The 25,254-nt window shown below is 44.5% G+C and overlaps 1 protein-coding gene across 2 annotated transcripts in view; it reads left to right on the top strand.

Annotated features, from left to right (window-relative positions):
* Positions 1–14,489, top strand: part of bbs9 (Bardet-Biedl syndrome 9) — a 165,174-nt gene extending 150,685 nt beyond the window's left edge. For both annotated transcript variants that reach the window (XM_080471039.1, XM_080471038.1), the window contains one exon: positions 12,016–14,489. In XM_080471039.1, coding sequence (XP_080327165.1) covers positions 12,016–12,350 — 335 coding nt within the window. In that variant the 3' untranslated portion in view covers positions 12,351–14,489. The remainder of the gene's footprint in view (positions 1–12,015) is intronic.
* Positions 14,490–25,254: the final 10,765 nt, after the last annotated feature.

The raw sequence follows: 25,254 nt of genomic DNA, 5'->3' as shown, positions 1-25,254 counted from the left end.
TCGTGGCGACGTCACAGGACAATAAATCACCTGACAGAAATATTAAAGTCAACTAAAGAACGGATGATGTGCCAGTGGCAGGTTCGACAGGATGTAGAACACTTTTTGTGAAAGGACGATTTAAATCTGTCCCCCGCTGCTACGCTGTACCACCTCCACCCACACTGAACCACTATTGTTTAGTGTTTTTGGCTTCAAGAAACAGTCAGCTGCATAAACAGACCTTTTTTTTTTAGTTCCTGAAATAAAATATACTCATCCACAGTGTGAGTGAGTGAAATTAATAAAACAGTTTATTTTTAGTAACATGTTTTAAATAGAAAACCTTTGGAACATCACTATAAATAGATTAACCCTGGAGGACACTGTGAGAACTGCATGGTGTACCTCGATAGAAGAAGCACAATAGTTCAATGTGACAATTTAGTAACATTAAACTTAAATTTAATTTACTTTTTGAAAACGGCTCCCAAGGAAGAACATTTAGAAAACGCTGGGCTTGGTACTTTTATTTTGACAGTCACTGTGATAACAATCTAACTTGGCAGAATGTCCAGACATATGTCCATGTTCTCCCATTTTTAATTGTTATAGCATATTGTTCTCTTTACACCTATCTGTGTGGTTTCATTACAAAAACAACCAACAGCGCCACCCCGTGGCCTGGCAAACTAACTACACCATTTTCAGAGTTTCTGACATTTCCGTGGAAACTGACATTGTTTTCCTCAAAACTTTTCTCAAACAAAAAAGCGCAAAAACAATGTGCTTTTACTTGAACCACTGTCATGTGACTTCAGGCTTCAGTCTAGACCCTTAAAAACATGTAGAACATTGTGGGATCCAGCGTTTGATCTCCTCAACCTTTAGTGTAGTGTGCCCATAGACTCCACAATGTGAGTAAAGGGACAAAACAACACACACACACACACACACACACACACACACACACACACACACACACACACACACACACACACACACACACACACACACACACACACACACACACACACACACTTTTTTTAACAAAAGCGTACTTGGCATATTTGGTGGCTGTGTGGTTCAGAGGGATTTCTGTAAAACCAGGCCGTCGTGCTGCTTGTCCAGCTGCTCCAAGACTTTTTATATACAGTATCTCCATACAGGCTTCATACACAAACACACACACCCAAGACTCTGACTTTATATGTCCTATTAACCTAAACCCAACTCTAAACTCATGACTTAACCCTCCGATTTCACTTTAAAGTCGTCCTCATAACCCATAAACGTCTTCACTGCAGTTTTAAATCAAACCGGGTCTACAAATAGACGTGCGTGTGTGTGTGTGTGTGTGTGTGTGTGTGTGTGTGTGTGTGTGTGTGTGTGTGTGTGTGTGTGTGTGTGTGTGTGTGTGTGTGTGTGTGTGTGTGTGTGTGTGTGTGTGTGTGTGTGTGTGTGTGTGTGTGCAGCACGCTTGGTGTTGTAAACGTCCTGTCTGATGTGGCCGGCTGTGTTTAGGCAGTGTGCATGTGTGTGTTTGTGTGTAGGTGTGTGTGTTTGTGTGTAGCAGTGTGTGTTTGTGTGTAGCAGTTTGTGTGTAGCAGTGTGTGTGTGTTTGTGTTACGTGTAGCAGTGTGTGTTTGTGTGTAGCAGTGTGTGTGTGTGTCATGTGTAGCAGTGTGTGTAGCAGTGTGTGTTTGTGTGTAGCAGTGTGTGTGTGTTATGTGTAGCAGTGTGTGTAGCAGTGTGTGTTTGTGTGTAGCAGTGTGTGTGTGTGTGTTACGTGTAGCAGTGTGTGTAGCAGTGTGTGTAGCAGTGTGTGTTTGTGTGTAGCAGTGTGTGTAGCAGTGTGTGTAGCAGTGTGTGTGTGTTACGTGTAGCAGTGTGTGTAGCAGTGTGTGTAGCAGTGTGTGTGTGTTACGTGTAGCAGTGTGTGTAGCAGTGTGTGTAGCAGTGTGTGTAGCAGTGTGTGTGTGTTACATGTAGCAGTGTGTGTAGCAGTGTGTGTAGCAGTGTGTGTAGCAGTGTGTGTAGCAGTGTGTGTAGCAGTGTGTGTGTGTTACATGTAGCAGTGTGTGTAGCAGTGTGTGTAGCAGTGTGTGTTTGCAGCGGACAGAAAGAAGGATTTAATGTCGCCACCAGAAATGGAAAACGTTGTGTCCTTTTGTATCAGAGGCCAAAACGTGGGTTCCTCGGACTGGCCACTGTATATTTTTCTGTACATTGTGTGTGTGTGTGTGTGTGTGTGTGTGTGTGTGTGTGTGTGTGTGTGTGTGTGTGTGTGTGTGTGTGTGTGTGTGTGTGTGTGTGTGTGTGTGTGTGTGTGTGTGTGTGTGTGGGTTCGTAGCAGGGCGTAGCTGAGCAGGGAGAAAATATCTTGGCGACCACGGGAATGAACCCACCCACTATACCACACCCAGAGACAGAAGCTGTCTCCGTCAACCTCGCTGTCTCTCACTTTGTCTCGCCTTTATTTTCTCTTCTTTATTGTCTCATTTATGTTCATAGTTTTGAAATCCTTCATGCGTGTATTTTCTACTTCCACCTCGTTTCATTTAAAGCGTCTTGGTCTCCACACGAGTTGAAGGTCTGGTGGTCTGAGGTCCAGGAGGAACCTGTTCCTAACAGTTAGTAGTGAAGAGTGCAGTCCAAGTGGAGGTGGAGAGGCTTTGTGGATATCTGCTCTATTATGTTCTTATTTAGGATGAAGGAGATTACAAGAAGTAGAATTACAATCAGCACTTCATGGCTATTTGTCTTGACAGACATTAATTTAGTTTTTCTTTGGAAACTCCTCCATCTATCCTACAATCATTTCCCTGAACAAACCTGGTCGTAGGCTGAGCCAACGCCTCAGAACTGAACAAGTCTTCTTCTTCTTTTTACCTCACACCATAAAAAAGATGAATTTGTTGAGTTTAGTCATTTATAAGGTGAAATCTAATGCTGTAATTCTGAGTTTAGTAACATGGTGGTTAAACTTCCTAAACTGAGTGATGAGTTGAAAAAGCGAGTAAAAATATTGTTTCTGTTGATGGTGAAGACATTTCCCATCATCACTGTGAGGTGTGTGTGTGTGTGTGTGTGTGTGTGTGTGTGTGTGTGTGTGTGTGTGTGTGTGTGTGTGTGTGTGTGTGTGTGTGTGTGTGTGTGTGTGTGTGTGTGTGTGTGTGTGTGTGTGTGTGTGTGTGTGATACTGGGCTCAATCTTAGCTGAGCTGTCAGTGGTCTGCACACACACACACACACACACACACACACACACACACACACACACACACACACACACACACACACACACACACACACACACATACACACACTGGACAGGCCTGTTGTGCTTCAGCAGCACATTCCACACCAAGAATAGTATTAAATCCTGCCAGTTCAGCCACCGAGCTCTTTCTCCAGCTCTTTCTCCAGCTCTTTCTCCAGCTCTTTCTCCAGCTCTTTCTCCAGCTCAAGCTCTCCTTGTTCTCGTCTCTTTCGATGTTTTTAAAAACGTTTTGATGCTTTTCCATCTTCAAACACTTTAGTGGAACTGAGCTTTCCCCGCTTCGGTGATGCATTATTCATTATGTCGTGTCCCTGAACCCCGTCCTGATGGTGTGGTCATCATCTGAGGAGAAGGTGAAACAGCTGGAAGTCATAGGTTTGACATGAACATCTTTGGAACGTGACAGGAAGACTGAGGAAAGTATTTAAGAGCTCTGAGAAGAAAGTCTCATGTAGTTTGTAGAGTTTATGTTTCTAAAGAAGAAGTGAAGCAAACTGTAATGTTTATATTCATTGAACCTTCTTCTGTACTTCTTTATGTAGACGTTCAATTCTGTGTTCATCAAATGTTTCCTGAAGAGAAGCTTTAACCCCGGGGGGTCAAACACATTTTAGTTCAGGCGCAGCCCAGTCGCCCGGACCAGGAAAATATTGCCATAGAAACCTTTTAATATGCTTGGTGGTTCAGCAGGACCGATGAGAGCTTCCTATGGGACAGTTTGGCCTACAGGCCTAATGTTTGACCTCCCTGCTTTAAACCCTCCGTATCATAGGGCTGGATTACAAATTAATGTCATTTTGGATCCATTAAAACCAGTTTACAGGTCAAGATACAAAGAAAAGGAGCTCAGAAAGTCAGAAACCAGAAACCAGAAACCAGAAACCAGACCAAAGGAGTTAGATTCTGGACGAACAATTCTAAAATGGCTACCCACCCACTCATAACACACACACACACACACACACACACACACACACACACACACACACACACACACGCGTCACGCTGCAGAGTGACTCTCTAGATGCTGTAGGTCTTTGCTCTCCATACTCCCAAGCCCAGGATGGATGCAGGCGATCTGTGCGGCCGCCTCTATTTTGACTACGGCTGCCTGCAGATGAATGTGCCGTCGTGATCCGCTGCTAAGACGTGAATCCAGGCAGAACATGGGGGCTTTGAACGCAGCGCAGATAACGCTGCCCTCCTTATCTTATCGTCACTGACTTTTGTTGCTGTGGTTTTTTGGTTTTGTTCTTGGAAGAACAAACAAGTGTTGCCCTCTAAACTCTGGTGGGAAGTGAAGAGCTTTAACATGGTGGGAATCACGCTGTCATTGGAGGCTGTTGAAATAATTCCGTGATAATATATATATCATTTGTGGACAGATTTTCAATGTAATCAAACCTCACGTGGTCACAATATGATCAATATTAAGATGAGAGTGAAGATTTTGCAAACACAAATGTTATTAACCCACCTCTCTATTCATTCCTTTAGCTTCTTTTTCCAAATCAGAGTCACGGGGCGCTGAACCAATCCCAACTGACTATGTTAACGGTGTTAACCACTACACTGCCCTACAGCCCTCAGTCCACCAATTTACAACCAAACTGCTTGCAAACATCAGTGACGCAGAAACTTATTGGAACTCCCATCTCCATATATCTCCACTTAGAGTTCAGATTCATGCTCTCTTCCAATACACATAAAGAAAAAGGCTTCCCTGACGATGCTGGGTGTTCGTTCACTTTTCCATCCACAGTTTACTGAGATGTGAACAACCACCAACCGAAATGGGACCACATGAAAAAACAATCCATGACAAAAGAAAATAATAATCATGCAGCTGAGGTGCAGTTGCCACAGTGAACTAAACCATCTTTGTTGTCATTAAAATGTTCCAGGATGAATATGGAGACTTGCAAACCCAAAGTGACGTCAGGGGAGACGTGGAGCTGAAGGCCTCGGTAGCACAGGACCCGTCATGTCATTAGAACAGGCAGCAGCGACTGGGGACTTCAGCTGGGGACTTCAGCTGGGGACTTCAGCTGGGGACTTCAGCTGGGGACTTCAGCTGGGGACTTCAGCTGGGGACTTCAGCTGGGGACTTTGCCTGGTTTTTTTTCGAGTATGTTGCTTAAAATGAAACACCTCCTCAGTAATTTGGGAGAACAATATTATAATGGATTTATTCCCCTCCGGGTCATCCACTGTAAGCCACGATGTTCCACGTAAGGAAGTTGACAGCCCACAGTTTCCTGTCTGAGCGCTCCCATCCAGACGTGGCTGAAGCAGGTTCACAGGGGACTGAAACCCACCAGACCTCCCCAGGTCGCTCCTGTCCCCAGTGAGAACAGCTTAACGTCACGAGGATCCTGGCGGCTCACAGTAATGTGGAGCACCGGCCTCGGCTCTGTTTAGTCTGCAGACTTCCACTTTGTTAGTTTGTTGAAGTAGCAGACTGACAAGATGTGACCTGACCCCTTCAGATTTCCGTACAGGAGGGAAGCTGCCATCTTGTCTTACAACGTCAATGTTTATCGACTCCTTGCTACCGCTCCCTCGAGGACGCCGCTCTCACACACACTTTTAATTTCTGCTCGGAGAGTGAAAACAAAAACCTCGGCAAGGACGATGAAAACGGAGCTGACACACAAGTGCATGGAAAGTTTTCACAGATCTGCTCCACAGACTCCAGGTCTTACACGAGGGTATCCTCTATCGTTCCCGTCAGACCTCATGTACACTACGATTTCCTTTTCATCAACATTCTGGTAAGGGCAACCTCTCTGTGAATATAAACAGCCAATGAAACTGGAGCTCTGACGACATCAGTGAAATCAAAATACAGAATTAAAAGAAGAGGCGGAACGTGGATCAGACCATGTGAGTGAAAACCGACTGTAGAGACGAGTGGACACGTCATGTGACCGTCAACACTCATAAAGAAAATAATACTGTTTCCAGGTAGAAGATCCATTTGAAGTAATCTGTTTGGGATTCAGCACCACAACCAGCTGCCTTTATCATCTTCCAGCACAGAGTGGATGCTTTATATTTCTTCTTTCCAGTAATAATCAGAAATATTTCTCAACCACAGTTTTAATTATACATTGAATGAGGGACATCTGATGAGGTTGCCCCCCGGTCTCCTATAAAGCAATCTATCTATATCTATAAAATAATATAAAACTATAGAAGTACACAGACATTTGTATGAACAGAGTTTCAGATTTTTCTCATGAAGCATTTGCAGGAATTCTAAGATTGTTTGTTTGTCCAACACAATGAGGTGGATTAGTTATGCGTTTGAAGTCAATATAAATTTCCATCTGTGTGTATTGTGTCACCACTGAATCAAGTAACATAACATACATATCAACACCTGAAGAAACAAAACTAAAACCAAAAGCATGGCTGCTAAATGCTGAGCGGTGAAGAGTCTTATAGAATCACCAAATTCAAATCTTCAGTTGGACGGGACGCTACCTTGTTGAGGTTCATCTGTAACTTCTATGTTTGTTGTGAAAACGAGGCCGAGAGGTTTTGACCTTTGACCTCTGACCCCAGGCCGATGGCGGTTTTGTGACCCGTGGCTTTGAGGATGATTGTTTACCTGCTGTCAGAGCCGAGCGTCCCTCCAGCCACAGTCAGATTTACCATCAGTGTTAATCTGAATGGACAGTCGTGGGTTAAATTCTGAACTCTGACTCACAACACAGAAGTCTGACCCAAGTGTTGGAACAAGATCCGTTTCAGGTTCAATTCAGGGTCACGCTGACGGCCAGAAGACTTTCTCATCCTCCTTTTGATCAGAGACCTCTCCACACACTTCTTCTCTCAGAGAAAAGCTGTTAAATGTACTTTCTTCACTTTTATTCATCTTTTAACCTCAAATCAAACTTTTTCATAGATTAGATATATCTGACTAATCAGTGCATAATTCCTTCGTTAGTCATTTTGATTAGATCAAAGAAAAACTACACCACCTGGCGGATTTCTGCAAACCAACAAAAGGCCAAAACCAATTCACAGAAATCAGCCTACAGTTAACAGATCCCTTTTTCTTTTTTTATTCAACAGCTATTATAGGACTGGTCCTGTCAGTTTGTTTTGTTGCTGTTTAGACTTTTCCATTTCCATTACATTGCTCACTTAAAACAAACGGGAGACTGTCCAGACAGAAAATGTCTTCTCGGCCTTTTAGGGAAATCACATTGACAACAATGGAGCCGTCTCAATAGAATGTAATGTTCATTTTCAATTATTCATTAAAAACAAACAGAAACAAAGCATAATTTAACCCCGAACCAAACGTGTGTGTCCATCTGTGTTGCTGTGGCATTAACACACACACACACACACACACACACACACACACACACACACACACACACACACACACACACACACACACACACACACACACACACACACACACACACATACACACAGACACACACACACACACAAAAATCTCAGTTGACACACATTGTCGCTGTTTCTTTCCAACTGGCTGGAAGGCACAGACATCTACGTACATTCAGTCGTATTCACACACAGAAACACTTTCTTTGTGGCACTTGTTTCTTTATAGCGGCGTGAACACAAACACGCCCTCGCCCAACACGTCTTTCATGTCGGCCTGTAAAAGCTTTAAAGCCGCTCAGTAAGTGAGGGAGGGAGGAGAAGAGCATGGCAAAGTGTAAATTTGCACCAAAGTGCAAACAATTTGTGGTCACCTGTTTGTGTGTTTGTGCTACCAAACAGTTTGTTGTCACACTTGCCTCGTAGTGATGCCGACGGATTTGGTGCATGTATGCATTTGCAATGTCAACTCATGGACTTCTGTTTAAAACATCTGCCTTTGTTTCCAGTCGGGGCTTTGTGGTTATTTGTGTGGTTAATTGCCACGGGTTGTTGCCCCGGGTTGGGTGGGGAGACACGTGGCTGTAGACGGAAAAACACACGTGGTTTAATGAGCCTTTTCAGTTAACACATATTAAGCTGTAAAGCAAAAAAAAAAAAAAAAAAAAGCCACAGATGAAGTAAAACAGCAAACAGAGGATGTTTACAAATCCTTCTTTCTTTTTGTTCTTTCTCTGAGCAGAATAAAAGAAACTTAAAATGAACCTGTTATATCACCGCTGACTGCTTTGAGGTACAACTGACAGAGAAATACGAGAAAACTGAAAGAAGCACATACAGTATATGACATTTGGTGTATCTTAGGCAGTGTAGAGTGTAAAGAGAAACGCTCAGGCTCTGATTTGGTTCATTTTGTTCTGAATGGCAATGCCAGACTAAAAGATTTAAATGTACATTGGACACCTTCATCCTCAGTATCCTTTTTTCCCGACATGAATATCGTGTCTCCTTCATACTTGACCAGCTGTAACAGCCTGTAACATGTAGAACAGCCTCAAAACAGCTTTCGCTTGTTGGGCCACGTTTCCATGACAACGTTTTCAAGTGAAAACAGAAAACTTTCATTGTGTTTTGGGTGTCGGTTTTGTCGGCAGAGTTTCCTAGTAAAAACCTCAAGGAGACAGAATCACAGTAATCCGACTGAGAGCATTTAAAAGGTTTAAGAGAATTTTAATACATTTTTCTTGCGAGAAGAGACAAAGTCACAGCATGATGGTGCAGCAGTTTGTGTAACGATGAAGCCACAGAGCAGATTCTTAAAGGGTGGATTGTTGTGAGGAAGCTCCTCCTGCTTCCTGCCGCTCCAGACATGGAAGGTTACGGCGCTGGCGCAGGTCACAGACTGCAAAAATCATAATTTGTTCTTTATGAGACCAAAACAAGATTCTTCTAACGGGGTAACGTGACAACACTGCTCAGAACCTTTTGAAAGCACTCAGTCTCCATGGAAACGCTGCTGCTGCACGTTGTTTTCAAAATGATAGATTTTCACTTGAAACATTGAGTTGCGTTCTGCTCCAAGTGTTTGTTGCTTTAGATGTCGTTCATGTCTCTTCTGGCCAGTTTAAAGTTTTACTCAGACTCTACCAGAGTTTATTTTACTGCAACGTAGACCTGCTCCTCAGAAAGCTGTACTGTGACTATCTGGTGGATACTCGGCAGCACGCGGCACCAGAGTTTGTTTTGATTTGGACAAATTCTGACAAACACCCCCGAATTAGTACTTATGTTTTAACAAAAATGACTTCAGTCATTGGAAAAGTGTGTTGATTGAATTCTTGGTCAAATGTGTAAAACATTAAAAACACAATTTAGCCTTAATACTGAATAACTTCAATTTTTACAATCATTTTTACGCCATAACGTTTCAAAATTAGTTTCTTTTTTTAAAAAGTTTTTAAAGTGTTTGTTATTTTTCCTCCTGTTATATTCCACACACAGAAAGACTTGTCACATGTCTGTTATAGATCTGTCCTTTTATATGTTGTTAAAATTCTAAATATTGGGGAGATGTACAACAATATGACTCCATCTGGATGTTTTCAAAATTGTTCAACAATAAATCAAACAATGATTTATTTTCTTAATATTCCAGACTTGCTTAAAAAACAACAACAACAACAAAAGCTTAAAGTCGCCCTGGCACCCGCCTGTCACACACACACACACACACACACACACACACACACACACACACACACACACACACACACACACACACACACACACACACACACACACACACACACACACACACACACACACACACACACACACACACACTCCAACCGAGTCTCTCATTTTTAAGCCTCAGACGATGAACTGCCTGATTAGAGCACACACACGCACACGCACACGCACACGCACACACACACACACACACACACACACACGCACGCACACACACACACACACACACACACACACACACACACACACACACACACACACACACACACACACACACACACACACACACACACACACACACACACACACACACACACACAGAGACACATGCAGATACTTTGAGGCTTGTTTCTCGTCTCCGCTCCCTGAAGCTTCTCCGTTCTCATGGAGATAAGAAGTGCGTCTCATTGTTGGCAGACAACAGGCCGGTTATCTTCTTATCAGAGAGCCTATCCAATCTGGAGGAGGCGGGGCTGCAGACTGTGTGTGTGTGTGTGTGTGTGTGTGTGTGTGTGTGTGTGTGTGTGTGTGTGTGTGTGTGTGTGTGTGTGTGTGTGTGTGTGTGTGTGTGTGTGTGTGTGTGTGTGTGTGTGTGTGTGTGTGTGTGTGTGTGTGTTTGACAGGGTGGGGGTAACTCCCGTTAAGTGGGGTCCTTTGTCATGCAACAGGTGCTGTTGTTGCTCAATTTGTCCCCATAAGGACATGTCCTCAGAGCTGTGTTTGCATCAGTCTGCATAGGAACAAAACACGTCTGTTAATCCTCATTTTCATTCTCGATGCCGGGGCGGCGTCACCATCTTCAGCAGTGCCTCTGTCTCTGCCAGGGAACGTCTGAATCCCTCAAAATCTGTATTCACGGTGTAATATTGACAAACTACTATCTTACTGTGTTTTCATTCAATCTACTCATATTTTTGCTCAAAAACACTTATTAGTATTGTATATTATCCTCACAGGAATGATGAAACCGTATTTATCACTTGAAAGCTGGATTTTATTTTGACACACACATTAGGCTGTCCTGCAGCGTCCCCTCAGCTCACGGTGAACACAGTCAACACATTAGACCAACTGAATGAACCCAACAAAGACATCCCAACAACCAGCAGCAATAAACAACACAAACACAGAACTACAACCCGTAACCGCGGCAACGGTCAAACAAAGTCCCTGGAAGCCTTTCCCACAATCCCCTGCGCCGCTCCTGCAGTCCACAGCCGTCGCTATAGAATAAAGTCACGTTTTAATCTGCAGTTCTAGTGAAGCTGCTTCACTACAAAGTCAATACTTCTTCTCAAAGCTTCTATAAGTCAGCGAAGATCCCGTTTGCACCAACGTTACTGTATACAAGCAGAACTTTTCTGAAACAAAATTGCAGAAACGATGTGCCTTCATTTGAACTGTTGTGTAATCAGGGTCTCAACGTTTCAGGAAGTCTTCACTAATTAAGTAGAAGGTCAAAGAAGCAAAATCAATATTAATTATCAGTAGCTGTTCAATTAAAAGCTATTTTAAAAAAACAAGAGACAAGGGACAAAAATTAATGTAAGCAACATGCATTGATGTGGTACTTTGTGAGGCAGCAGGTCCAGAATAGGTGAATGTTTTCATCCTGACAAAACTAAAGGCTGCAGCCCTTAAACCTGAAATCCTGGGGGATTCTGAGTTCTTCCTGGGTTTTTTTCTAATCTCTTATTTCCCTGTTTTTGTACATTCACCTAAAATCATATTCACTACCGTCAGCATGTCCTGCTCATTAGTTTAAGTCACAATGAGGCGATTAATGAGAAACAGTACAGCTCAATAACGTCTGTCAGCTTGAATCCATACATCCAATTTAGAAGATCTTTAATGATAGAAATTGTGAAATATGTGTAGTTTTGGTCAGTTTTACAATTATAAATGGCATGTAGGTGTTAATCTAGGTCTTATAAATGAAACACAGTTGAATGGAACCCCAGAGGGTTTAGTGACTCCTCTGCAGGACGCTCAGTCTTCATCCAGTGACTCCGGGCCAACATGTTGCCTCCATGTTCAAAAGAAAGCAAATGTTTGATTATTACGTCCGACATGGTTGGAGATGAGTTATGAATAGATGTAGATTACTAATGACTTCATGTGTCGTTTCTCATTCAGATAAAGAAAAGAAAGAGACGACCAGAGAGCCGTCAGAGGAAACAGTGAAAGACAAGGCCGGAGACGCAGCAGAGCCCGGCAAGGAGACGAAGAAGGAGAAGTCGTCCAAGGAAAAGAAGGAGTCAAAGAAGGACTCCGGCAAAGAGGAGGCCAGGAAGGAGTCCAAAAAGGAGTCTTCCTCCTCCAAGGAGAAGAAGGAGTCGTCATTGAAGGAGAAGAAGGAGAAGGACAAAGACAAGGAGGCCGGCAAGGAGTCGGGGGACAAGAAGGTGTCCAGGAAGTCGTCCATCAAAGTGAAAGAGAAGAAGAAGGAGCCGGAGGCCGCGGAGGGCTAACGGCCGCGCTGCAGCAATACACACACACACACACACACACACACACACACACACACACACACACACACACACACACACACACACACACACACACACACACACACACGTCCAAACACCAGACAGTCACACACATAAATACACGTATATTTATACACAGTGTACATGTACACGTATACAAGGCCATGTAATTCATACCGCACAGATACACACTCTAAATATGTTTTTACATGTAAATACACTCAGTCAAGGTCGTACATCTCGGGAGCAAAGCAATTTCCTCCCAGACGCATATTTACATCAGGGAGTAATGGCTCACACACACACACACACACACACACACACACACACACACACACACACACACACACACCCACGGCCCAGCCGTTTCGGGGTGTGTAGCTGTGGTGAGGTCTGAGCCCAGGCAGAGTGAGGATGGAGGCGAAAGCTTCCTCCTCCTCCTCCAGACTTTTCGCTGACTCGGTCCTTCCTCCTCGTCTTCTCCGTCTTGCCCGGCGCCGCCCTCCTCCCAGTCCGGCCCCAAACCACCCCCCTGCCCACGCTGGCCTCTGGCCGTGACGTCAGGCCCGCCCGTCGCCCCCTCGTGTGGCAACGCTCCTCGCCGGCCCGCTAAGAATAAAAACCCAGACGCATCGAGTCGCCCCGCTGCTTCCGGGTAAATCAAGGCCACATCCTACAGCCACCGCCGCCGCCGCCGCCGCCGCCGACCTCCACCATGAGGTTTCTTTATAATGCAGAACAATCCGGGACACTCAAGGACAAGCGGTGGCCAACAGACACGAGCTTCTTGCTGCTGGATCAAACCTGCGACTGTTTTTGTAGAATAGAATCCAACAGAGCGACTCTGGAAAAAGCAGAACGTCAGTCGAGACCCTGCAGGTTCTGTTCATCACCTCATGATCAATAAATGTTCAACGGAGGGGCGTTAGGTTAAAGGAGCCACAATTTCAAAACTGGTTTTCCTTACAGAACATTCTTTTTTTACTATAACACATGAAAACAGAAATAAAACAATCAAGCAGTCAATAACATATATAAAATCAATTATAAATCAATTTGTAGGTAAGAAATCTTTCATTCTTTGAAGAGATGTAATGAATGATGACTTCTAGTATCTTAAAAATCAGGTTTGTTTGTCTTTCTGTGCAATAGGTTCACCAGTGAGTTAATCTGTCCTTTTCAGGAAGAAACTCCAAATATGGAAGAAGGACAGTCTGTAATGTCGACTATGTTTATAGGTAAAGCTAAGTTAAGTGTTTTGTGTAGTTTTTCATCAGGGGATGATGATAATCTGAGACAAAGATTCCTAATAACGTGAAATTATTCTGATAAGTGTTTCCTCCGTCTTCACAAAGTAAAAGAGGTGAAGTTATATCAGCATAAAAACCAGCATTCATCAGTGCATCTCAAAGTAGAACACAATGGAAAGAGTTGATTACACCAGAATTCACTGAAATTAGTCAACTTTTACATATTTAAACAATTTATTGCTGGAAGTGTGTCTCCAAGGAGGATTTGTCTCCAACAATACACACATACACACTCACTGGCTCTTGTGTTGAGTAGTTCAGTCCAGAAGTGAAGCAGATAGAATTCAGCCGTATTGTAGATTCTGTTCCAGCCTGACCAGCAACAACCTGCAGCTCTGCAGTCCAACACGAGCAGCATCCAGCTCCCCCCTCTATCCACCGGGAACAAAATGTTCTGAGCTCATGTAGTGAAGCAGATCTGTCTACCAGTGCTGGTCATGGCTGCTCTTTATACCTGCTCGAGTATGATTGTACTTTTAAAGATATACATATTTTAGCAAACACAAATCAACATGAAACACTGACTGGTCGTTGCCAAGCGGGATAGTGAGAAACGCCTGTGACGTTCCAGAAGTTCCATTGGACTCGAGGCACTACAAATAAAATCCTGTTTGTAACATAGTGTAGCTTTTGTAATGGTCGTATTCGTGGTTCTGATGTACCAGACTCCTGTTCTGGGTCGGGGCTTTTAGCCGTCTTTTATTCCCCAAGAGTTTTCTGCACTTTTAGCGTGCAGCCTGTGAAAGACACACGACCACGAGGATGAAATGAAGCGTATTTATGAAACCTTTAGTAATAAAAGTCATGGATGGTAGGTAATGAAGGATTTCTGTGTGCTATGTGGACAGCGGTTGGAGTAAAGTCAACTAGTTGTAGGTTGAAGGAAGAGATCCCAGCCTTGGATCTGGAGGATCCAGGTCCAGGTTCCAGGTGAGTTATTGTAAATCTGAAGTCTGCCGTCGTTATTGATGTTGACCTACTCACATGTGCAGGAAAACTGTTTGTAAACCTTTATCATGCATCAAGTTCACGTTTCGTAAAGTTACATTCCCCTGCTGAGACGACGCATTTCTAAAGCATTCCACTCTGGAAGCTGTTGATCCACCAACTCGTCCACAAAACTACAACCCTGGACAACTCGTCCATAAAACTACAACCCTGGACAACTCGTCCACAAAACTACAACCCTGGACAACTCGTCCATAAAACTCCAGAAGCTGTTCTGCTGCTCATGGTGACTCTTCAGTACAGCTGTTCTGCTGCTCATGGTGACTCTTCAGTACAGCTGTTCTGCTGCTCATGGTGACCCTTCAGTACAGCTCCAGAACATGGAGCAGCAGTGGTTTTAGCAGCCTGACAGCTTCACCAGAGCAGCTATCAAACATCTACCAGTGACGGGTGAGTGCTAATTTATTGATTTTTGATTTTTTACTCCCTCTGGATTAGATTGGCGCTGCTGTTGGCATTTGGTGCTGTTTTTCATTATAAAGTGGTGTTTCCCATACCCATAACCCATTTTTAGGGTTTTTCTCTGTTTCACAGCTTTTTTTGGACAATTTTCAAAATGAGTCCTGCTCAGTCAGCCAAATCAATATAAGAAGAGATAGATTATATTCTGTTGCAGCCAGTTTGAGCAATAAAACAACTGCTGTTCAGTGTCGGGTCGGCAGAGAAAGACATGAACAACAGAGAAATCTATGAAATTAAAAAGCGGAAGGAAACAAGTTCATATGAAATAAAAGTAAAAGCATTAAAATACTTGTTTTCATAGAAGGCATCGACAAAGTTAAAGTTCTTCAGCTTTGTTCTGAAAAAAAAACAAAACAAAATGAGGCGAATGTTTTAAATATTTAATGCCTGAAGACTAGTTCATCCCCCGTTCATCCATTCATCCAGAGCAGGCTGCTGGAGCCTCCGACTCCTCTGGACCGCTTCAGCGCTAATAAAGAAACACACACGCAAACGGTTTTTAGGTGTTTATGGCCTCGAGTTAACGTGGATATTTCTGGATTCTGGAAGAAAGGTAGAGCGCCGGAGGGAGCGCCTTCACACCTGGAGACTTTCCACGCAGGATTACATTCCTGCTGGAAAAGCCTCATGGAAATAAAAAGGTCCCGTCCAGAACAGCCTGCAGGTTTGGACCTGGAACTGCAGCTCCAGTCCCTCCATAGTGAGTCCAGCCACATCGTAAGGTCCTGACACTGTGGAGGAACACTCTGTTCTTACTGTCCAACTGAGCATGTGCAGAACAGCTAGTTACTACGACCATGGATTACATCCATCATCGCAGTGTTTCAAAAAGTTGAGTTTTTCCTCCATTTCCACTGACGGAGTTGGACCGTTGTCGTGGGAACAGACTCCAAAACGTGATGGAAGGTTTCAGTTTCACTAAACGAGGCCACAGACTCAGAATCTGGCCTCCAGACCGTCTAAAGTCAACAGTTCATCTCAAACATATCTTTATACTTTGTGAGGAAATCGAAGATTTATTCCCAAAACAGAGAGAAATCATCGAAACTCCAACATCATTGATCTAGAAGTGTGTTCACCTCAGCCTGGTTTTGGTTTCCGTTACTAGTAAGGTGTTATTAGTGGTGTCTCCTTTTAATTCTCTGGCGCTCTGTGGTTTATTTGTTGTTAATGAGGAATATGTTTTGTTTTAATGGGAGTTGTTGTATGAGATCCTCAGCTGGCGTTCGGAAACATTCGACGTCCCGAGAAGCTCAACCCGAGACTACGAAGCACTGCACCAGGTCCTGGTCTGATGTGACGCCTTGCGAGCCCAAAGCCAGCAGACGAACCGTTTCATTCCAGAATGCTGAGAGGGAATCGACACTCGGCGCCGCTCGTGATGAAAACAAACTTCACCTCAAAGCCAACGTGTTTCACTCCAGTCTCTTCTGATGGATTCAAACAATACAGAAATATTTCATCCTCACAGAAAATACCGCCTCACCAAGAGTAACTTGAGTATTTCCAGCCGTCCGTCGTCGCTCCAATCCGGCTGCGGATCTCCGTTTCCTCCCACGGAGGTGGTGGACGGAGTCAGAACCAATCTCCCACTTGTCACCTCGGTGAACGCCACTCGCCTTGACGGCGTTTGAAGCGACGGCGTTTTGTTTTCTCTCGAGCTTTTCTTTTGAGCTCCGCAGGCGAGACGGCTGCAGATTGGGTGACGGCGCTAAGAGCAGAGCTGCCGCTGTTTGATTTGGCTCCGGCGGCGTGTTTACATGTCGCAGAGCGGCAGGTAGAGTTACACCGCCTCCAAAAACTCTCGCCATTTTTGTTTCTCTTTCTCATTTTAGTCAAATATTTTCACTTGGCTCGTTCCACTCATATCTCCCATTACGTCTCTTTTCCTAAACTTTTTTCATCCGTTGCATTTATCCTCTTCCTTCATCGCTTTCTTTTACTTTTCTCTTTGGGTTTTTCTCAATATGTCATTTTCTTCTCATTTCTCACGTTCATCACCTTTTATCTGTTTCCTTTCCACCTTCTAACTCGACCTCTCTCTCTCTCTCTCTCCCTCCTTTCATCGTCTCTTTTAACTTCCACCCTTTCTGCTGTTTTGTCCTCTTTTCCCATCCCTCCATCTTTCAACCCTGATGAAATGAGCGACCTCTCTTTGTTATTGTCGCTGCTCTTGAGCCATTCATTCACTCGTTCACCCACAGGAACTTTTCCTGGAAGCCTCCATCTGTTTTTGAGAACTCGGGGACTTTACCTCCTTTGTCCACGAGACTTCAGCTCTTTGCCTCTGAGTGTTTCTAACCTTCTGAAAGAAAAAAGATCCGGCATTCAAGGGCCACAAACAGTTAGAATTTAGATTTTGATATCGGTTCAGGATAATAAACATCTCTGGATGGAGAGAGGGATGAAGGAATACTCTGTGTGTGTCGATACCGGCGAGGAGACGTGTGACTTTGATTCAGTTTATCTGGAGAAAGTGAAATGAGTGAAAATACTTCTTGGTGTTGGGCAGAGTCCCGCTCCAGTCCCACTCCAGTCCCGCTCCAGTCCCGCTCCAGTCCCGCTCCAGTCCCGCTCCAGTCCCACTCCAGTCCCACTCCAGTCCCACTCCAGTCCCGCTCCAGTCCCGCTCCAGTCCCACCCCAGTCCCGCTCCAGTCCCGCTCCAGTCCCACTCCAGTCCCACTCCAGTCCCGCTCCAGTCCCACTCCAGTCCCACCCCAGTCCCGCTCCAGTCCCACTCCAGTCCCGCTCCAGTCCCGCTCCAGTCCCACTCCAGTCCCGCTCCAGTCCCGCCCCAGTCCCACTCCAGTCCCACTCCAGTCCCGCTCCAGTCCCACCCCAGTCCCACCCCAGTCCCGCTCCAGTGCCACTCCAGTCCCGCTCCAGTCCCAGTCCCGCTCCAGTCCCACTCCAGTCCCACCCCAGTCCCGCTCCAGTCCCACTCCAGTCCCGCTCCAGTCCCGCTCCAGTCCCGCTCCAGTCCCGCCCCAGTCCCGCCCCAGTCCCACTCCAGTCCCACTCCAGTCCCGCTCCAGTCCCACTCCAGTCCCACCCCAGTCCCACCCCAGTCCCGCTCCAGTGCCACTCCAGTCCCGCTCCAGTCCCAGTCCCACTCCAGTCCCACTCCAGTCCCACCCCAGTCCCGCTCCAGTCCCGCTCCAGTCCCACCCCAGTCCCACTCCAGTCCCGCTCCAGTCCCACTCCAGTCCCACTCCAGTCCCGCTCCAGTCCCACTCCAGTCCCACTCCAGTCCCACTCCAGTCCCGCCCCAGTCCCACTCCAGTCCTACTCCACTCCCACTCCAGTCCCACTCCAGTCCCGCTCCAGTCCCACTCCAGTCCCGCTCCAGTCCCACTCCAGTCCCGCTCCAGTCCCACTCCAGTCCCACTCCAGTCCCACTCCAGTCCCGCTCCAGTCCCACTCCAGGAAAAGGTGAGTTCACGGCTCCTTTTGGCTGATTTCCATGTCAGAGTTTGGCCTCGTTGAGCTGAACACTGTTGGAATGTGTTGGACGTCCGTTCACACCTCAGAGCTCAGGGTCACTGAAAACGCCTCCCAGGGTCCAACTCCTGTGTTTGTCGGTTTCAAAACGTCGTCATGTCGACATGAAACGAAAACACAAAAATGAGACTTTTTCTCTTGAAACGTTGTCGTGGAAACCAGTCCTGAAACCTACAAACTGAGAATCCCCATTTGGACTGCTTCTCATGGATTCTGATTCCCTTCAATAACCCAAAAACCTTTTCTGGGTTTTTTTCACCGACTCAGCTGGAATCTGCCCCTTAGTTGTAAAAAGGATGAATAGAAAAACCAATCTTGAGTGTTTGAAAAGGGCGACTCTGTGGGAAAGTGTTTCTCCTGAGGATCAGGCTGCTGGATGAAGCTCCTCTGTGAAACTGAACGTTTGAACCACAACAGAAGACGTCCGAGGTCTTTCCTCTCTCATCATTCGCTTTGGTTTTTCACTCGTAAAACAAATTGCTTCTCTTTTTCTCTTTTTGTTTTCTTGCTTACTTCAATTCTCTCTCTTCCTTCTTTCTGTATGTTTGTTTTATTTCAGTCTTCTGAAGACTTTCCCAGATCTAGTTTTATTTTCCCTCGGTTCATCAGTAACTTCTTCCCTCTTTCACGCCCCTGCTCTTTACAGCCGCCTCTGATTTGAGGAAGTGCACACGCCCGACGCTTAAATACGTCAAACAACAATATTTCAACGATCCCAGCGTCATTCCGACCCGATCTGGTCCAGACGGAGGGTTTGCTTTGAGCCAGCGGCAGCAGACGTTCCTCCCCGGGTTTGATGTTGATCTTCTTTCTGTCTCTCGGGTTTTGAGGCGTAAACAAAGTGGATTCGATAATTACTGCGTCGTTTCACTTTGTCTGCAGATTGAGAGCGTTAGCAGCTTTTCTGCTCATCCACTGACTGAAGTGGTTCAGGTTTATTCTGTTTGTGTGTGTGAACGTTGCTGAGCTCGGCGTTTTATCCACAGAGAAAATGACTAGAGAATTATATTTTGCCTATTTTTTATTTTGACGTCACCACATTATGAACTTTTATTTTATTTGACGTGTTGTTACAACATTTTCATCTTTTGTTTAAAAAGACAATAGAAGTCATATTTTGAATAATGTTTCTCTTTTGTAACATTTATATTTAACATTCATTTTCTCTTTTTATGAGAATTTTTATTGTAGTTTTTACTCAAACGGAGAAATCTTCCAGACAAATTGATGCTATAAAACAAACATTAAATACTCATCATCTTCTCATTGGTTAGTAAGCAGAAGATCTGGAGTTTAGTACAATAAAACCATAAAATACAGCTCAAAGTGTTTCACTCGTGTCAGATCCATTCTCTATTTCATGGCGTTTTAGGTTTCAAAAGTTCTAAAAGTTCCACCTTGGGAGCCATTTTCAGAAAGTTGTGGCTCTGAGCACCGTCGTCATGTAAACAGACACTAAAGAGGTTCCACCCTGAACCCTCACCGCCCCGTCACCACCACTGGAGGCAGTATACTTTACATTAACATGAACTGTAGATATCTTCCTCTGACACTTTAACTCCTAAACTAAACATTTCAACTCACTATGTTTTGCACAGTTTTTTTACTGTATTTACTGTTTTACTGTGTTGCACCAATCTAGTGAAAACTAATTCCTCATATTGTGTAAACTATACCTGCTAATATTGGTATATTATTGGTACGGGATGTTTTGGACAATCAAAGAGCCGATAACGGCGCTCCGGTTTCTTTTGGTTTTTTGCGCTCCGGTTTCCGAGAGGTGTAGAAAAAAGGGCCGGGATGGGGTCCACGCTCTCCCGCGCCCCAACCCCAGATCCGCAACTGCGCTTCATACTCCACCTTATTTACCAACAACATTCTGGACACAACTTCAAAATAAAAGTCAAAACAACGTCTTTTCAAAACAATCTTGTCCCAACCGAGCTTTTACTTTGAAAAGAATACCGGATGTACATCCGTCAATGACGAGAGAGAGAGAGAGAGAGAGAGAGAGAGAGAGAGAGAGAGAGAGAGAGAGAGAGAGAGAGAGAGAGAGAGAGAGAGAGAGAGAGAGAGAGAGAGAGAGTCTGACTGACTGACTGACTGACTGACTGACTGACTGACTGACTGCTCTTTTTATTTGGAAAAGTATTGAAATACATGATGGTATCAGTATCGATACCAAAATGTTGTTATTTTGACAACCCTACCTGTAATAAATCAGTTTCTGATTCTGGTTTTCATGTAAACGGGCCTTTATACATCTGAGGCTGAAGCGTCACACAGAGGGGTCATTCAGAATCCTCTAGCCTCAAATTAATGTTATAAAAGCGTTAAGAATAATATTAATGATTATAATGATAAATAAGCTGAGATTGTTCACACAAAACCTAAATGATAACTTAATTGACAGTTATGACTCAATAAGTTTGCAAAATGAAACTTATCAGCATAATTAATCTAATAAAGAATAAACAAAACAAGAGTAAATTAAAAGACAACAGCAAATACATTTTTTAAAAAGTTGATTCAAACTAATAAAATGGTGAAAGAGGCGTCAAGCAGAATGAAGCACTTCATTCAATCAAATGTTCAATATGAACTAATGTAATTAATACTAATAAAATGTTAAACTCACACAGACATCAGAGCATCCTGACGTGAATGAAATTAACTCCAGATGTTTGATGCTCTGAAACAGGAAGTGTCTCCAGATGATGCAGCAGGACTCCTCCTCTTCCTCCCACCAGTAGAAACATCGAGTGTGTTTTCATGAGTTTCACCAGCAGGTCAGGAGCTGGAAGCTAAACTCTGCTTCAGCCTCGGAGGTGAAAGAAAATCCTCCTCACTGCTGAAGGTAGCCTCTTCTCTCCTTTTCCTACTTTGGTTGAAGTTTCACAAACGTCTTAACGAGTTCCAGGACTTTGATTCCTGAAGGACGAGCTCTCCTCCTCATCCTCTTCTTCCTCCTCCTCCTCTCTTCCTTCCAGGGATACGATCCCCCCGTTGACTGGTGGCTTCCGTCCGAGGTCAGCGCTCCATGCCAGGAGATTACCTGGTGGCCTGTCCTGCCCGTCAGGAGCTTGTAAAAGCGGGAGAGTTTGCTGTGTGATGGATCCCAGAGCTCCACGCTGATTCAGTGGCTTTCTAGAATCGCTCTTTCTTTCCTTCTGGAAGATAAACCAGCTCTCATCTTCACATGGAGACCCAGACTGGAACCTTCAGCTCCGCTCGTTCACTCTGGGAACATGTGCAGAGAGTAGTTTGTTAAAAAGCCCATAAACCTAGAAAATATCTCAGGTTCATGTACTTACAGTTGAAGTGAGAAGTAAACAATGAGATGGAGCTCTTTGTTTTTCTTCCTCCACCCTGGGACGGGTCTGTCTCGCCCTCTGATGTGGGACTTTTATCCTTTTACAGTTTCTTATCGTCTCCACAGAATCCGCTTTTACAAAAGTAATCAGGCAGCAGCGTTCAACCGTTCGCTTATTTTGTTCCAAGAAAATGTAACTTAAGTCTGCCGGTCCAAATCTGTCTAAAACCTCTGAAAGGCGGAGGCTGTGGCGCAGTGGTTAGCACCGTCACCTCAGATGAAAATCCAGACCACTGCCTTTTTGTGTGCATGTTCTCCCTGAGCAATCTGCTGCCGACGATCCAGAGAGAGAAACCTGAGGAGCAGCTCATGCTCCAACTGCCAAGCTCTCAGCCTGGCCATACGTGGAAGTGTCCTTGAGCAAGACACTGAACTCAACAGTAATTAGCATTCAACGCGTTGCACAGCAGCAGCTGGTGTGTGAGTGTGAGTGTGAATGGATGAATGTCACTCAGGCCTCGTTTACACGCCACCGCTGTTCTGATCCACTGGATCCAGGAGGTTTTTATCTCGGCTCGCGAAGTGGAACTTTCCTTCCATGAGGACGATTCCCTCCTGCAGAGACGGAGCCTGTTGTGCAAAACTACGTCGCTTTCAGTGTCTCGGCTGTTTCCGTGGAAACGGACATCGTTTTCAGAACGCTGCTGTGTAAATGCAAATAGTAAATACAGATTGACATCCATCTAAGAATAATCCAACAAATTATATAAATGTTCAGAAAAGATTCCAAACAAACATGATCGGAGAGGAATCAAACTTTTCTGTTTTGTGTGAAACTCAGTTGGAGAATGTATTGCTTAGATTACATGTTATCTTTGTCACAACACAGAATTTACAACTATTTGAAAAACCTCCAGGTGATGTGCCATTTGGATCAAAATGAAGCTGATTGGTGACAGAAACCAAAGTTAAGGAAAAAGCAATGCTTGAAATTGAAAAAGGAAGTTTCACAGTAATCCGACTGAGTGAGGTATCGACCGTCATACAGGCAGATCTCTTCAGGTTTTTTAGTTTCGTAGTACTTTTGTATGTTTACACATTCTCATATTCATTTCAGCATTACCATGCTGCTCAGAGTCGATCCACATTAATAGGATACAAGTCGGGAATCTGCAAACTTAAGAGCAAAAATTGCTTCAAAACTTTCAAGAACAAGGATTTTCTTTTCTTTTTTAGCTCCAAAGCTGTAAGTAGAAACTAAATCCCTGAATCTATAGTCAGGGTCTTCCATTTTAACTTCCGGTCCGGGGTTCCTGGAAGATTTCTTGTGGTGAAAACAGGCTATTAGTGTTGGTGTGGCCTGACTCAGACAGCTGGGCCCGACCTCGCTCCCTCCCCCCGGCAGCCTCTCAGAGCCAGACCTACCGGCTGCAGGGGGCTTTAACCTCACGGCTGCCGGCCGGGGCCCCGGCTCCCCGTCTGCAGGCGGCCCGTCTGCAGGCGGGAGGCGGCTCGCACTGCTCCAGGTTATTCCTCCTCACCTGTAATTTCACTGCTCATCTTAAAACACGGCCCTGATGAACAGATCTATCCTGTGTGTGTGTGTGTGTGTGTGTGTGTGTGTGTGTGTGTGTGTGTGTGTGTGTGTGTGTGTGTGTGTGTGTGTGTGTGTGTGTGTGTGTGTGTGTGTGTGTGTGTGTGTGTGTGTGTGTGTGTGTGTGTGTGTGTGTGTCACTCTAACGAGGGCCCATTTATGTTAAGACATTTTTTTAAATGTTCCTTTGGTTTGAATTAATGTTATGAAACTATTGGTTATAGTTAAAATTAGAGTAATTGTGCAGCAAATTAATACAAGCCAATACATGCAAACACTTTTTGTGTGTTTGTACATGTATGCATGTATTTATTTGCCACTCTTATGAGGACCTAAAGCCTTTGAAACACTCAGTTTTTAGCATGAGGACATTGTATTTAGTGTCTTTGGTGTTCGGCTTCGGACACTAGAGGTTTATTATTTAATCAGAGAGATTCTGCATGAAAGTGTGTGTGTGTGTGTGTGTGTGTGTGTGTGTGTGTGTGTGTGTGTGTGTGTGTGTGTGTGTGTGTGTGTGTGTGTGTGTGTGTGTGTGTGTGTGTGTGTGTGTGTGTGTGTGTGTGTGTGTGTCACTGACCGGTGAGGAAGAAGATGTAGCTCCCTATAAATTACAGCTGAAGACACGTTTTCAGATTAAAGTTGAAGTGAAACATGAGGGAGTGAACATTTGGTTTGAAGTGAATGAATCAAAGTCAGAGTAACGTCCCCAGAAGTCATGAAAACGTAAGAGTGTGAGGACACACCCGAGTGTTCGTGTGGCCTTGTGGGGACTCCAACTTCAATTTGAGGTGAAACCAATACCTTTTTAGGTGAAATAGTTTTTCTTACAAGTGTGTGTGTGTGTGTGTGTGTGTGTGTGTGTGTGTGTGTGTGTGTGTGTGTGTGTGTGAGATCATTAACAGACTGTGTGTTACTGCGGTCAGATCAGGTCAGTCCACCTTCTTCTCTCTTTCGCCCTCTAGTGGTCATTATTACTGGAAAATGGGTGAAATTTTGCCTCAAAGTCTCTTGACTCTTTTTTTTACTTCTGATATGAACAATTCAAATCATTTGCAGAAATATATTTTTAGATTTTTGAATGTTTTACACTATTTTTCTATGACACAAATCTCCATCTCCTACTTGTTGCTCTTTTTCTTTTCTATGTTCGACAGGATTTGGGTTTTGCTTTTGGTTTTCCTCGGGCTTCAGGGCTGCCTGTTCCGGTGTGTTTCCAGCAGCCGACACTCACTTTAAAAACCTGCTGGGTGGGTCCTAATTATTTCTTTGAAGACTCTTTTCCTCCCCGTCTCGGCTTCTGACGAGCTTCACTTTAAAGACTCCAGACACACACAAGACAGACCCTGTCAGGAAACCGCCTCATCTGTCAGGCGGGACTTTAATGTCGACTCACGGCTGCAGATTTATGGCAACTTAATGCAGCAAATGTTAAAAGCACAGAGCTGCAGATATCTCCAGACAAATAACACTCCAACTTGGTGGTCGGTCCACTCGAATGTCCGAGTTACTCCCATTGTTAATGTTTATTGTTTTCTGCTGCCTGTGTGTGGCTTCATTACATAAACAACCAGCAGCGCCCTCTAGTGGCACAACATGAAAGCCACGTCGTTTTCAGTGTTTCTGCCGCTGCCGTGTAGACGGATACATTCAAAACGTTGTAGTTTAAACGTGAAATGGGGCTTCGGTCTGGCGGGAG

The sequence above is a fragment of the Lipophrys pholis genome, assembly GCF_963383615.2.
Source record: "Lipophrys pholis genome assembly, chromosome: 9".
In the NCBI taxonomy this organism is placed as follows: Eukaryota; Metazoa; Chordata; class Actinopteri; order Blenniiformes; family Blenniidae; genus Lipophrys; species Lipophrys pholis.
The sequence above is the reverse complement of the archived record's forward strand: the minus strand, read 5'-3'. Positions and strand labels throughout refer to the sequence as shown.